The following is a 12,480-nucleotide window of genomic DNA, read 5'->3' as shown; positions in this document are numbered from 1 at the left end:
GGATTGATCTGCTCTTGGTTGGAGCAATGTCTGAGCATAGTTATTTGTTTGTACAGGGCGGTAGTAAAATCGTCGGAAGGTAGAGTCAGTGCTCCAATCTGCGGTACGAAGTATATCTTCAATCAGGACTCCCTTCACAGATGCCGCAGTGCTAGAAGCACCTCTGACTGATTGAGCCTTGAACACTGAGGTATCTATCCCAGCTTTTCCCAGAATCTCCTTTAGCCAGTTAGCTAGGCGTTGTGAGGTGACTGGTTTATGAGGCTTGATGTAAGACAAGAAGAGCAGTTGGGGGCTTCTTGGATCACTCTCTCTATGTTCAAGTGTAACTGCCTCGTATTGCCGTAATCAACTCATTACGCATAATCGGCTGTCATTAAGAAAGGCTCCAAATGTAAACTGCTTAGGAGGTGCTCCGGCTTTCCTCTTCTTGCTTAAGGGTGCTACCGCCTTTTTGAAGCCACACAAATGCTGTTGTTTTTACCTTTGATACAGGCAAAAAAGAAGCTACAGGAATTTAATCTACCACTTCGAAGATTGACCTAACTTTCTACTATACAGAGACGTATAAGATTGTACCTTGTTTCATTCACGCGCTATAGTCCCTGATAGTTAACCCATACATTTTTTTATTCCGAGATACTGGCTGCTTGCACAGGTATCAAATTCGCTATGAAGATTCTTCAATAAACTTGTGGAAACTTAGCGCATGGATTTATCTTTGCACTTCTTCTTTCCTGAGTTATAAAACAAAGAGCGAGTGCCAGTGAGCGAACTTCGACTTCCGGGCCTTGTAACTTCGTGCTGGATCACAACAATTATAATTCCATGCGCTAGAAGTTGGCAAATTTATCACTGATGGTCCACCAAAAGTTTGGTAGAAATCCGACTATCGTGTATTCCAGAATATCGCCTTTTACAATGCAGTGTAGAACATGTACACGCCGACCAGTTATTACAACAAATTTCAATAAACCACAAATGCCAACTTTATCAAATAACAAGTTATAAATGAAGTTCTGAACAAAAAAAAAGCTATTGTTCCTTTTCTTTACACACTAGGGCACCTTCCTGTTGCTTGTGGAGTCGCCAAGCCTGCTCTTCGATAGGTAACACACAGTCAGTGTCTTGTAATAGGTGATAAATCCAGCTGGAACATCGTCTCTACCTAAGAACAGGTGTACAATTACAAATATAACTTACCAGCATACACTATCACTCGAGAAAACACAGGAAGAACTGTGTTGACTACAAATCAGCTTGCGTTCGCACCTGTCTTCAAAACCAGCACTTACTTTCAGGCTAATTCACTCTATTGTCACTTTTGGGCACCCAGACGATCATTTTCGTGATGGTTTTCAAACGAAATAGACTGTTTCTTGGCCAATTTCTTTGGCACAAAACACAGCAGCCTGACACGGATACTTTGAGTATGCGTAATATTGCCAATTATGATGTAACAGCCGCATGTGGTTATGTGGGTTGTCCCTTGAATGGCTTCAAAAACCCGCTAGCACCCTTAAAGTTGGATACTTTGAGTATGCGTAATATTGCCAATTATGATGTAACAGCCGCATGTGGTTATGTGGGTTGTCCCTTGAATGGCTTCAAAAACCCGCTAGCACCCTTAAAGTTGGCAGTTGAAAACAAACACCTTCTGGTCTGTAAGTCCGGTAGCGAAGATCTAAGGCTTGTAACTCTGATACCCTGTTTGCTCCTACAAGGGCCATCAGCAGGGCTAACTTCTGTGTCAGTGTCTTCAAGAGTAAAGTATCATTCTCACCGAGTGACTGTAAATACTTGATAACCACACCAACATCCCATGTAGTTGAATATCTGGGTTGTGGTGGGCGAGTGTTGTAGACACCTCTCAAAAGCCTTGAAACTAGTGGGTGTTGACCCATAGGTAGTCCTTCGATATGGTTGTGAGTCATTAGATGGCAGACCGTATGTTATTTATTGTTTGATATTGTAGTCCTTCCTTGAACAAACTTGTTAAGAACTCCAAGAATGGCTGGATAGCACATGAATTATTATTATTATTATTATTATTACTAGGACCGCGTCACATATAACCAAGTACATACACCAACGTGACAGCCCCCCGGTGAGGCTATTAGGTGGTGAATGCATTATCCCCAAATCAACTCAATATGTCACAGTAGTGACAGATATAACACTATAGTGGCATCGTAACTAAAGGCCACCAGTAGCTAAGTGCCAGTACATCATTGGTGTGGTATAAATGGCACAGTGATGTGTACAAAGTATATGTATACAAAACATACAGGAGAGAACTATACATTATTGCAGTATTGTATGCAGCAATACATTATAGGCAACATCACCATGCAGATAAAAATTATTAGCCAATATACAGCAATGCATATCAACATCAACTAGAGCTAAGTAAGGTTCATCAGTGATGTAGCAATGGCACAGTGATGGGTGACACACCATAGTTATGCATACACAACTTTCAGGAGATAGCTACACAATGCTGTAGGCGTATGCAAGCCAGATGAACCAGATAAAGGAAGACAGCCAAGCCACTAGAGCCTAGTAGCTACGCCAGGTGAAGGCAAAAAAGATTAAGCACGTATTGAATTGCCTGACACCAACACAAAGAAAGTTCGCCATGCCAGCTGCACAAGACAAAATTGTTTACTTGTATTTTATATGTAACTGTAAGCTTATTGTAAAGAGCGTGGCATATGTCAGTTTAATGTTTTCTTGTATTGTTTATTTACATGAATCAGTGAATCCACTGGCAGCTGGCATGGAGACTTGAGATGTTACAAACATATAAACTTACTTGTAATCTTCTTGTTTACACAAGTGGCTTCTGTAATCTTCTTGTTTACACAAGTGGCTTCTGGCTCTCCTGCACGGGCATCACTAATCTTCTTCGCGCAATATGTAAGTAATTAAGCAAGGGTGTGGTACAGGGCATTATATAGAATTACACGTATGGTCAAGTCATCAGCACAAACAGGAGCGACGATTATACGTTTGTGCCTTCATTCACAGGCGAATCTATCCCCGGTTAGTTCATGTCTCTAGGCCTCGTAGTTTTCTCAAACATTAATTATTAATTATTTATTTATTTAATTATTTATTTATTTATTACGTAATTTTAACCGCGTTTCGTATTATTCTTAGTACTTGGTTATATAATTAATGCTTTACAATGCAACATACAATTATAATTATACATGTGTAGGTGGGTATAGATGAAGAAAAAGTTGCATTGATGGTCTGCCAGCAACCTGTGCTGGCAGCCGGGATTTAATTAAACTTATGTAGTAAAGTTAATTGTCAGTCCAGAATCATAGCACTTGCTGCATCTACAGCAGTAATGATAGGTGCAGGGATTGTCAGGAGAGAAATTTGTGGTGAAGTGTTGCCATAGATAGTTCTGAATAGTAGCTTTGATGACTGGTAGGGACTGGTTGATGTCAATGCAAGGTAATTGGTTCCATATCCTGGGAATTCTATTAAAGTAGAAGTTTCTGGCATAGTTACTATTAGTGCGGACATGATTTAGTTTGTTAGTAGACGAAGACCTGGTGTTGGAAGAGCTAAATGATATGTAGTTGTATATGTTAAATTGAGAAGATGGCTGTTGTAAAGCTTTGACAAGGAACATAATATCATAGAGATCGAGCATATACATTAGAGGTAAGATACCTAACCAGAGTAAGCGTGTTTTATAGTCACTGACATAATCAGCTAGAATGAACTTGGTGGCTCGTCTTTGTACTTTTTCAAGAATAGTGGTATCTTTGATCATATAAGGATTCCACAATTGTGAGCAATATTGGTGGGGGAGGGTAAGAGTTTACTGATGATATGAGTTCGAACGGCAATTAGGACCCCTCCACCTCTAGACCTACGATCATTGCGATAGATAATGTATTGATTTGGTAGAATTTCATTGTTAAATACATTGCTGGTTAACCAGGTTTCTGTAATAGCAACCAAGTCATATTCATGAGAGTAAACTAAGGATTGGAATTGTGTTAACTTATTAACAATACTTCTAGTGTTTATGTAGAAACAATTAGGTAGTCATTGATTTTGATTAGGAACAGAGGGTTGTTGATTAGGGACAGAGTCGGGTGCAATACTAGCAGATGTAGAGCTTGTAGTAGATGAACCACTGGAGGAATTAACAAATTTGAAGTCTGTAACTATGCCATGAAGTCTGTTGTTGATAAGAATCTGACCGTTGCGAAGTTTTATAGCCTTACGGTCTATTCCTTGTTGAATAAGGTTCCAACGTTCATGAAGAAGGATTGATTCTATCTTTCTCTCTTCAGGTGTCATGTCAGGTTTAATCAGGATAGGTTTTTTGGTTTTGCTTCTGTTGAATAAGACAGTGCTGGCATCAAGTGTACGGAGAAATTTAACTAGTATTGGTCTTGGACGATTGTTATCAGCTGAGAATTTTCCCAATCGGTGAATGTCATTAATTGAAGTATCACCAATACTAGTGTCGATGGTGTTAAGGATCGGGAGAACTTTCTCCAAGTCAAGTTTAGATCTGGCGACTCTTGGCATATTTGGAGGGCACTCCTGGATACCATAGATGACAATGTTGTGGTTTCTGTCAGTATTTCTGGCTTTGGTATTGGTTATATTTGCAGAAGTATTGACACTGGCTTCTGATGGGATGTTAGGAGATGTCGATGTGTTGCCTGCTGTCTGGTCTGATTGATTTGTGTTGTTGACAGATGACTGTAGTAGGGTGATTGTTTCTGTAAGTGAAACTATGCTGGCGTTTAGGTCTTTAATGGTATTCATTAATTTGTTTATTTCACTGTTTTGGTTAACCAGCATACAATGAGAGCATAAGTACTGAGAGTCAGACTCACCTAGTTTGAGAAATGCTGGACGGGTCAGGCCCGCGCATTTTCTGTGGATCCAGCCTTGACAGTCACCTTCACAGAATACGGCTTCATCACCATCAGAATTTTCGCCAGGCTCCAAGATCGCTTCTTCGCAGACTATGCAGTCGGCTTCACTGTTCTTGACGTTTTTAGATTTTCTTTTGGGCGGAGAACTTCCTGCCAGCTTCCTCTTGGGTTTTTGAGGGGTTGCCATAGTTTTCACTCCAAAAGTTTACGTCTAAAAATGTCTTCTGGCGAGGCTGGCGACTATCCCAGTTGATAATTTGACTGGGACGGGTAGAGTAACGCAAAATAAACACAAAAAGACGCAGTTCCCGGGTCTTAAACTCTTCAAGGGAAGAAGAGGAAGACCCTAGCCACACTCGCGTCACGTGATTTTTTTTTTTTTTTTAGAAATGGGATCAACTTGCCGTTCAGAGCACCAGCTATCCCATCTCCTCCAAGCACTTTCGTATGTTGTGTTTGTGCCCCTGCTCCATCCTGCTGCCAACAGCTGTGAAGCCTCGCTTGAAATTCTGTCTGCCTGCTGTCTATGCCTGATACTTTCCAAGCGGCTAGTTGTAGCTGGCCTGTTGCCATCAGAGGATGTGGCTTGCCAAATGGGTCTGACAAGAGCTTCGGAATTCCTGGGAGCATTAGGGGAAAGTCCACTAACAGTTCTAGTAATGCTGGATACCACAGCTGTGACCTCCAGACTGGTGCTACTAGTATCAGAGAAGCCCTGTCCTCTCTGACTTTCTTGACACACCTGCCAATTAGGCAAAAAAAGAGGGAAGGCATATCCCTCCCACCTGTTCCAGGGCAGCTATAGGGAATCGGCCCCCACTGAGTCAGGATCTGGTCTCCCACTCACAAACTGTTTCAACTGAGTATTGAGGCGAGTTGCAAACAGGTCTATGTTGCAGTTGCCGAGGGATTCCAGGATCTGTTGAAATATCGGTCGGTGTAACTGCCACTCTGCAGTCGATTGAATTATCCTGGATTCCTCGTCTGCCACACAATTGTCTACCCCAGGGAGATGCTCTGCTGTGATGGACAAATTCCTCTCCAAGCACCACTGCCAAAGTTGAATTGCTAGGCTGCTCAACACTGGGGAACGAATCCCCCCCATTCGATTTCCATAGAACACTGCTGTTCGGTTGTCCATCCTCAGATGGATATGAATGTTCCTCCTATCTTTGGCAATTACCCTGTAAGTGCTTTCACTCCGAACCAGGCTGCGAGGAGTTCCAGATAATTGATGTGGTTCTTCCGTTCCATCTGAGACCATAGTCCCCCTGTTCGTATGCCCTGGCAGACTGCTCCCCAGCCCAGCATTGAAGCATCCGTCTCCATAGTGAGGTCGGGTTCCTGTGTTGATACACTCTTCCCCTCCATTAAATTCCTCCTGATTGACCACCAGTCCAGCTCCAGAATGGCCTCCTGATTCAGTGTCATGGTGGTCTCGAAGGACTGGGACCTCTGGTATGTCTGGTTCTTCATACACTGAAGCTCTCTGTACCATAACGGGGCTGGGAAGATTGCAGGGAGGGTTGCTGTCATCTTGCCAATTAATCTGGCTAATTCTCTCGCTGATGTGGATCCCTTCTCCCTGATCTTCCTGCAAGCTATCGAAATTTGTGTTGCCTTCTCTTCTGACAGCCTGATCTTCATCTCCTTGGAGTCCACCATGAAACCAAGGAAATGAATCACCTGGGCTGGTACCAATTGAGACTTCTCCCTGTTGACCACGAAACCTAACAACTCTAGAAGAGATATTATCTGGGATAAGTGACTCTTTAGTTCCTCCCTGCTCTGTGCCATCACCAACATATCGTCTAAGTACATTATCAGTCTGATGCCCTGGTGGTGAAGCCTTGCAAGTACAGGTTTGAGTAGTTTGGTGAAGACACGTGGCACACTGCTCAGACCAAAGGGAAGGCACTGAAACTCATATAGACTGTCCTGCCATAGGAATCTCAGATACTTCTGATGACCTTGCCATATCGTGACCGACAGGTAGGCATCCTTTAGGTCTATTGAAGCCATCCAGTCGTCTTCTCTCATCAGGTCTCTGATCATTCCCAGACTCTCCATCTTGAAATGTAGTTGGTGAATAAACCGATTCAGAGGTCTCAAGTTGATCACTAGCCTTGCTGAACCATCTTTCTTGGGGACCAAAAAGATCTGGCTGATGAATTGATTCACACAGGAGGTGACTTTCTTCACTGCGCCCTTGTCCATGAGCTTCTGTATCTCCTCCTCCATTGAGTGGTGGCCCTTGGCTCCTAGAGGTCTTGGTGGGAAATTCTGAAATGGGATTGACATCAGCTCTAGCTTGTACCCTTTCACCACTTGGATCACCCATTGGTTGGATGTGATTCTGAGCCAATTGTGCAGGCAGAGAGGGAGACGACCTGCTGTTAGAAGGAGTGAAACACCAGGGATAAGGGAAAAACCATTTATCAAAAATTGTGAACTGATTGTGTGTGCATGAGTCAATTGTTCCTCTGCAGGTGCTTGGGTGGGAACTTGCCCCTCTTCTGGTCTCTCCTCTGGAACTTGGGTGGGTACGGCTGTTGGCGCTTGATGTTCCTGCCGCCATATTTTGCAGGGGTGCCCTTCTCCAAAAAACGGCGAAGGTCATGTGGATCCCGGCTCTGCTGGCGTTTGTGGGGAGGTCCATTTCCTGCTCCAGCTACCTTCGCTAGTGCCTTCTGTTCTTCGATTCTCTTCGTGGCTCTCTCCAAGAAGCCGCCACCAAACAAGGTTGTCTCCTTCACCTTATCTTGACTCTCATCTGTGTCCTCTGGTAAGGCACCAATACTGGGATTGACTCGAGACCAAGCCACATGCCTCCTTTCTTGGGTGATAGTGTGGGAAGCACTTCCCAGGAGAGTCAGTGTACTCTGTAAGAGTAGGATCACATCTTTAGGATTAACCGTAGCATCACATCTTTAGGATTAACCGTAGCATCTCGATTGAGGAGGTCTGCCCACAAACACGTGAGAGGGCCTGATATGTCCAGGATTTGCTTCTGAAGGTTGTACAAGTGTTTTTCAACACCATAATGGGGGTCCTTGTCTGCCCTCTCTATCTGCTTCTTGACATCCTCATCCAACTTTGGGGCAAAGAGAGCTTCAATCTTGGGCTTAGGATAGTCCTTCATGATCCCATCTCTTGCTGTGGGTGTAATCACCTGGGTGAAGCTCTTCTTAATAAAGTTGTTGATTGTGTCACAGGCCTTCCAAGCATCATCATCATCGACAACAAGTTCAAATTGGACCAGTTCCAAGGTTTCATCCTCATCCAACAGGTCCAAATAATCCTCTTTTTCTCCTTCCTCCTGGCCCTGCACACGTGAGGAACCAGATTGGCCTGACCCAAATGTGGAACCATGGGGGAGTTGGCTGCTTCCAGCTCCGGCAGCCACGGGTGGGATGTGAGATGACCCCCACGCTGGGTGCACGGGATAGGGTACGAAGGGAAATTGTACCGGAAATGCTGGCCATCCTCCACTGCCAAACGGATATCCGCCAAGCATACTGCCGTCCTTCTTCTGGTTAGACGTGTTCTGCTTCGTCACGTGGCCGCCCTCTGTGAGCTTCTGGATCAGCGAGTCTCTCAGGGTAGAGTCGCTTAACAACGTAGAGATTTGTTTCTCCCTTTCTTGCGTTTCTCCGTCTAGTTCTATACGGTTGTCGTCCTGATTTCCCTCAGCCGCCATTGTCAAACTACTAATCGCGTGCAGCAAAAGAAAAAGTGGGTTCTGGAGCGCATGCGTGACCGGATATTGGACTCAGTTTTTCTATTTATTTTTGTATAGAGCTACTAATTGCTGTATTTTCGCGTGTAGAAAGAGAAATACCAGAGTTACATGCAGCGAATTTCACGAAATATAATTCAGTGTTGTATAAAATGTTATTCTTGTGGCTTCATTTGACAAATCCCAGTAGGAAGTTTTGATATGGTTTCTTTTGTCTCTAGTATGGCTGAAGCAGATATTCGTATTATCTGGATTTTCACAAGAGTAGACCTGTACGCTTTGTAGAAATGTTGTTTTTACAGTAGTAACCCCCATAAAATATTAATTCAGAATTAGTGTTTAGTTAGAATGTTTGAGGCGATGAAAGAGAGTAGAATTGTAGCTGGAGTCTTCAGGAGCCGACCATGCAGCAGTGTACACTAGGCAATTAATAAATAATCAGTATTCTTTCAATACCTATGTTCTGACAAGTCAGAGGATTAGCAGGCATATGTATTGAAGAAAACCATAAATACAGTGTAGCTATCATATCAACATTTTCATAGTACACTTTTTGGGTAGGAGGGAGGGGGTATGCAAAAAGAGTACTCGCTGTACGCTTGTGAAAATGCTGAAAATTTATGGATGATCCCTAAATTACTTTTTCCAGGAGTCTGAAGCATGTACACTTGTAAAATTGGTAGGTATACGCTTTGCCAAGGAAGTTATAGCATGTCCTACAAATTCTTGAGTTTGTTGCAGTATATTGATTCCCACCACAGAGAACCAGTATCAGTATAAAATACACTGCTGTTCTTTTAAAAAGACATTGAAAAGGTTGCCAAAGCAAAAAAAAGAAACGAAAAGTCACCAACTGGAATCAAGCCCACACCCTTGTATTTACAAGGTACATGTACATGCCGTGACCACTTAGCTAGGCCTCCAACACTAGCAGAATGGCATTAAAAACCGTCTTATAAAGGCATGTATACGTTGACTGGTATAGGTGTTTACTTGCAGTTTGCATGTGGTTTACAGAAAGAATAAAGAATCCAAGCGAATTTTTGTCTACAACTTTGCACTAATCGCGCTGTAAATGCCGAACGACAGCAGTTAGAAGCTTCATTTTAAAACGATGTAATTCTTAGATGATGAGCGCTTTGTTTGGCAGAACAACTGCTTCGACACATGCATCAGTTAGCGAGATAATCGTCTGACGTCAAAGGAATGTAGACAGACAGACGGATGGCTTTTCAGCATTATATATATATATATAGATAGATAGATGTACTACATTTATATTTATCCTGGATCTAGCACCCAACACATTATTTAATTAGCATATACATACAAATTAGTTGAAAACTGACATTCATTATACTGTACATAGATGTCATCGTCAAGGAAAACACCATTCGAGCTGAGCATTGTCACAGTGTGCTCATGGGTACAAGCAAACTACGACCATAGTCACTCAAGCATAGTCACTAGAGAAGGAATCTGGAGTTATTTTACTAGTGAACACAAGCACAAAGGCTTGTATGTGGATCATGCCCAGTATGGGGAATTTACCAGTTATTTATTAGACTTCATGTCTAGATGTCCTCGTTATCGACACATCATAGTGGACAAAGAAAGAAGAGAGCTTGTCAACTTGCGGAGGAAAAGATCTGGTCCTCCAGAAAAGGTACAGTGTATGTGTATATTCATATTAATTTTGGTCGGTATAGCCCACTTCATAGTATGATTTATTTTTGTAAGTACAAGGAAAAATTAGGAATTTCTCCTTTTTTTGTAACATAATTATGACACGCATACTGCATCAAAGGAAAATTTAATTTTACATTGATGTGTACACTCCATACTGTACTTTAATTATCAAGAAGTGAAGAATCCGTTATACAGTACTTTGTTTTCAGCTACATATGTTCAGCCTGTTACACAGCGTTTCAATTGAAGAACAGCATGGGTAGTTTCTCTGCAATTAATCACAAATATATGGTCAAATAGCAATAACAATAACTGTAATAGCTAGTCGGGGAAGCCACAAAGGAGGGCAAAGGTAAGGCCATGGTGCATACATTGTATGTACTGTAGTATACCAAAAGGCATCTGTCGAGCTGAAGCAATATTTATCAGTGAAAAACCAAGCCTGTAGCCTTAGCTGCTGTTGAGTTACAGGGGGGGTGTATGCTTGTCTGAATGCAGTAGTACACTGTAAGTAACCTAGTCAGTCTGCAGAAAATTCCACTAAAGGGCAATTCCGGGAAAATGTCAACCAAGACCATGACAAAAGTGTGTCTAGAGTATATTCTACTATGCCATTTTGAAGCCTGAAGTTTCATATTAAAATAAATGAAGTAAGGATCTAAGCGATAAAAAGTAGTGAAACAAGAGATGAATTTATGATGGATTACAGCATAGCTCAGTGGGAAATCCCTATAGTGACATATTATAACAACGATTTTGTTCAATGCCAAAGTATGGAATTTAAAAAAAAAGGAATTTTCTAGTGACTGACTGACTGACTGATGCCTTCAGGCAAACATAACTCGATAATGGCTAAGGCTATATGGATACACTGTTCGATGTCGCTTCAGCCAGACATGCCTTTTGGCATACCGCAGTACGTACAATGCATTCTTCATGGACTTACCAGTGTACTCCTTTGTGTCCCATTCATCTTGCGAAAGGTGTTGATTTAGCAGTAGCACTTGATGCATGGCTTCCCTTTGTAACAGAAATCATCTGTATTTTTCATAGTGGCTACTTTGATTGCAGAGGTGCTTTTCGAACAGTTCTTGATACATAATGCTGTGTAACGGGTTGAACATACAGTACATGTAACTGACAACAGAGCATAATGGATACTTCACTTTTCAGACAATAATTGATAGCTGGGGCGCACAGCACTATTTTATTCTTTTGATGTGGTGTGTGTGGGTTCACATAATTTTATTTTACAAAAAAATGGAATTTTCAACTGGAGTAGGGACCATAGCACATCAATAAAAAGTACTGAAACAAGCTGGAGTAGTGCACGATATTAAATCACAATAAAACAGTAAGAAGTGTTATATCCCTACTGTGCATTTCCATTATGGTATCTTTAGTACAGTAGGGATATAATTTATAGTTGTAACATGGGAACAAGTGATTTGCCAGAAATGTATGCACAAAGTCCAAGGACTGCGGGCATACATTTTAGGCAAACCATGAGTGCCCTTGTTACAGCTAATATGTAACACTTCTGGAAGGCTGATAGCCTTATTGCCAACACGAGTGGAATCACTGGATTCGTTATATATGCATGCCTGAAAGATTCGATTATGGTTAGGCAACAAGTAACGTTGTAGCTACGATTGTTATAATAAACGGACGAGTCCTATGGATATCGCCAAGAGTTTATAATAAGAGGAGAGTATCGAACTTCGCTATACCCAGTGAAAAATGAGCCCGTAAAGTATTCCGGATATCACAGTAATTTTGCGTAAACTCACCAGTTGTTGATTGCTGAGAGTTAACACGTTTTGGGCGGCTTTGAGAATGTCCGCATGTGTCCGCTTTAAGTTTCAGGATGGATGAAACTCCTTCGAGACGAGTGTCCTTTGCTCGTCAAGGTGAAGAAACGACTGACGATGAAGTTCTAATTGATGACCATCGTCATGGTATGTGTAGCAGTGGTGGGTCAGAGCGTACCGTTAGAATAGAAGTCAGCGATGAAGGTATAAGTGAAGAAACTGATAGTAACAACGTGGAGCTGGGTTCGCCAAGGTGCAATATTATCGATAAAGCAAAGATTGAATCATTTCACCACGAAGTTTGTGAGTTGGGAGTTGATAG

At 42.1% G+C, this 12,480-nt stretch overlaps 1 protein-coding gene across 1 annotated transcript in view; it reads left to right on the top strand.

Moving 5' to 3' along the window:
• Positions 1-12,480, top strand: part of LOC136255321 (uncharacterized) — a 51,706-nt gene that overhangs the window by 4,134 nt on the left and 35,092 nt on the right. Inside the window, exon 2 of the mRNA XM_066048058.1 lies at positions 10,028-10,324. Coding sequence (XP_065904130.1) covers positions 10,028-10,324 — 297 coding nt within the window. The remainder of the gene's footprint in view (positions 1-10,027; positions 10,325-12,480) is intronic.

The sequence above is a fragment of the Dysidea avara genome, chromosome 5 (genome assembly GCF_963678975.1).
Source record: "Dysidea avara chromosome 5, odDysAvar1.4, whole genome shotgun sequence".
Classification (NCBI taxonomy): domain Eukaryota; kingdom Metazoa; phylum Porifera; class Demospongiae; order Dictyoceratida; family Dysideidae; genus Dysidea; species Dysidea avara.
The sequence above is the reverse complement of the archived record's forward strand: the minus strand, read 5'-3'. Positions and strand labels throughout refer to the sequence as shown.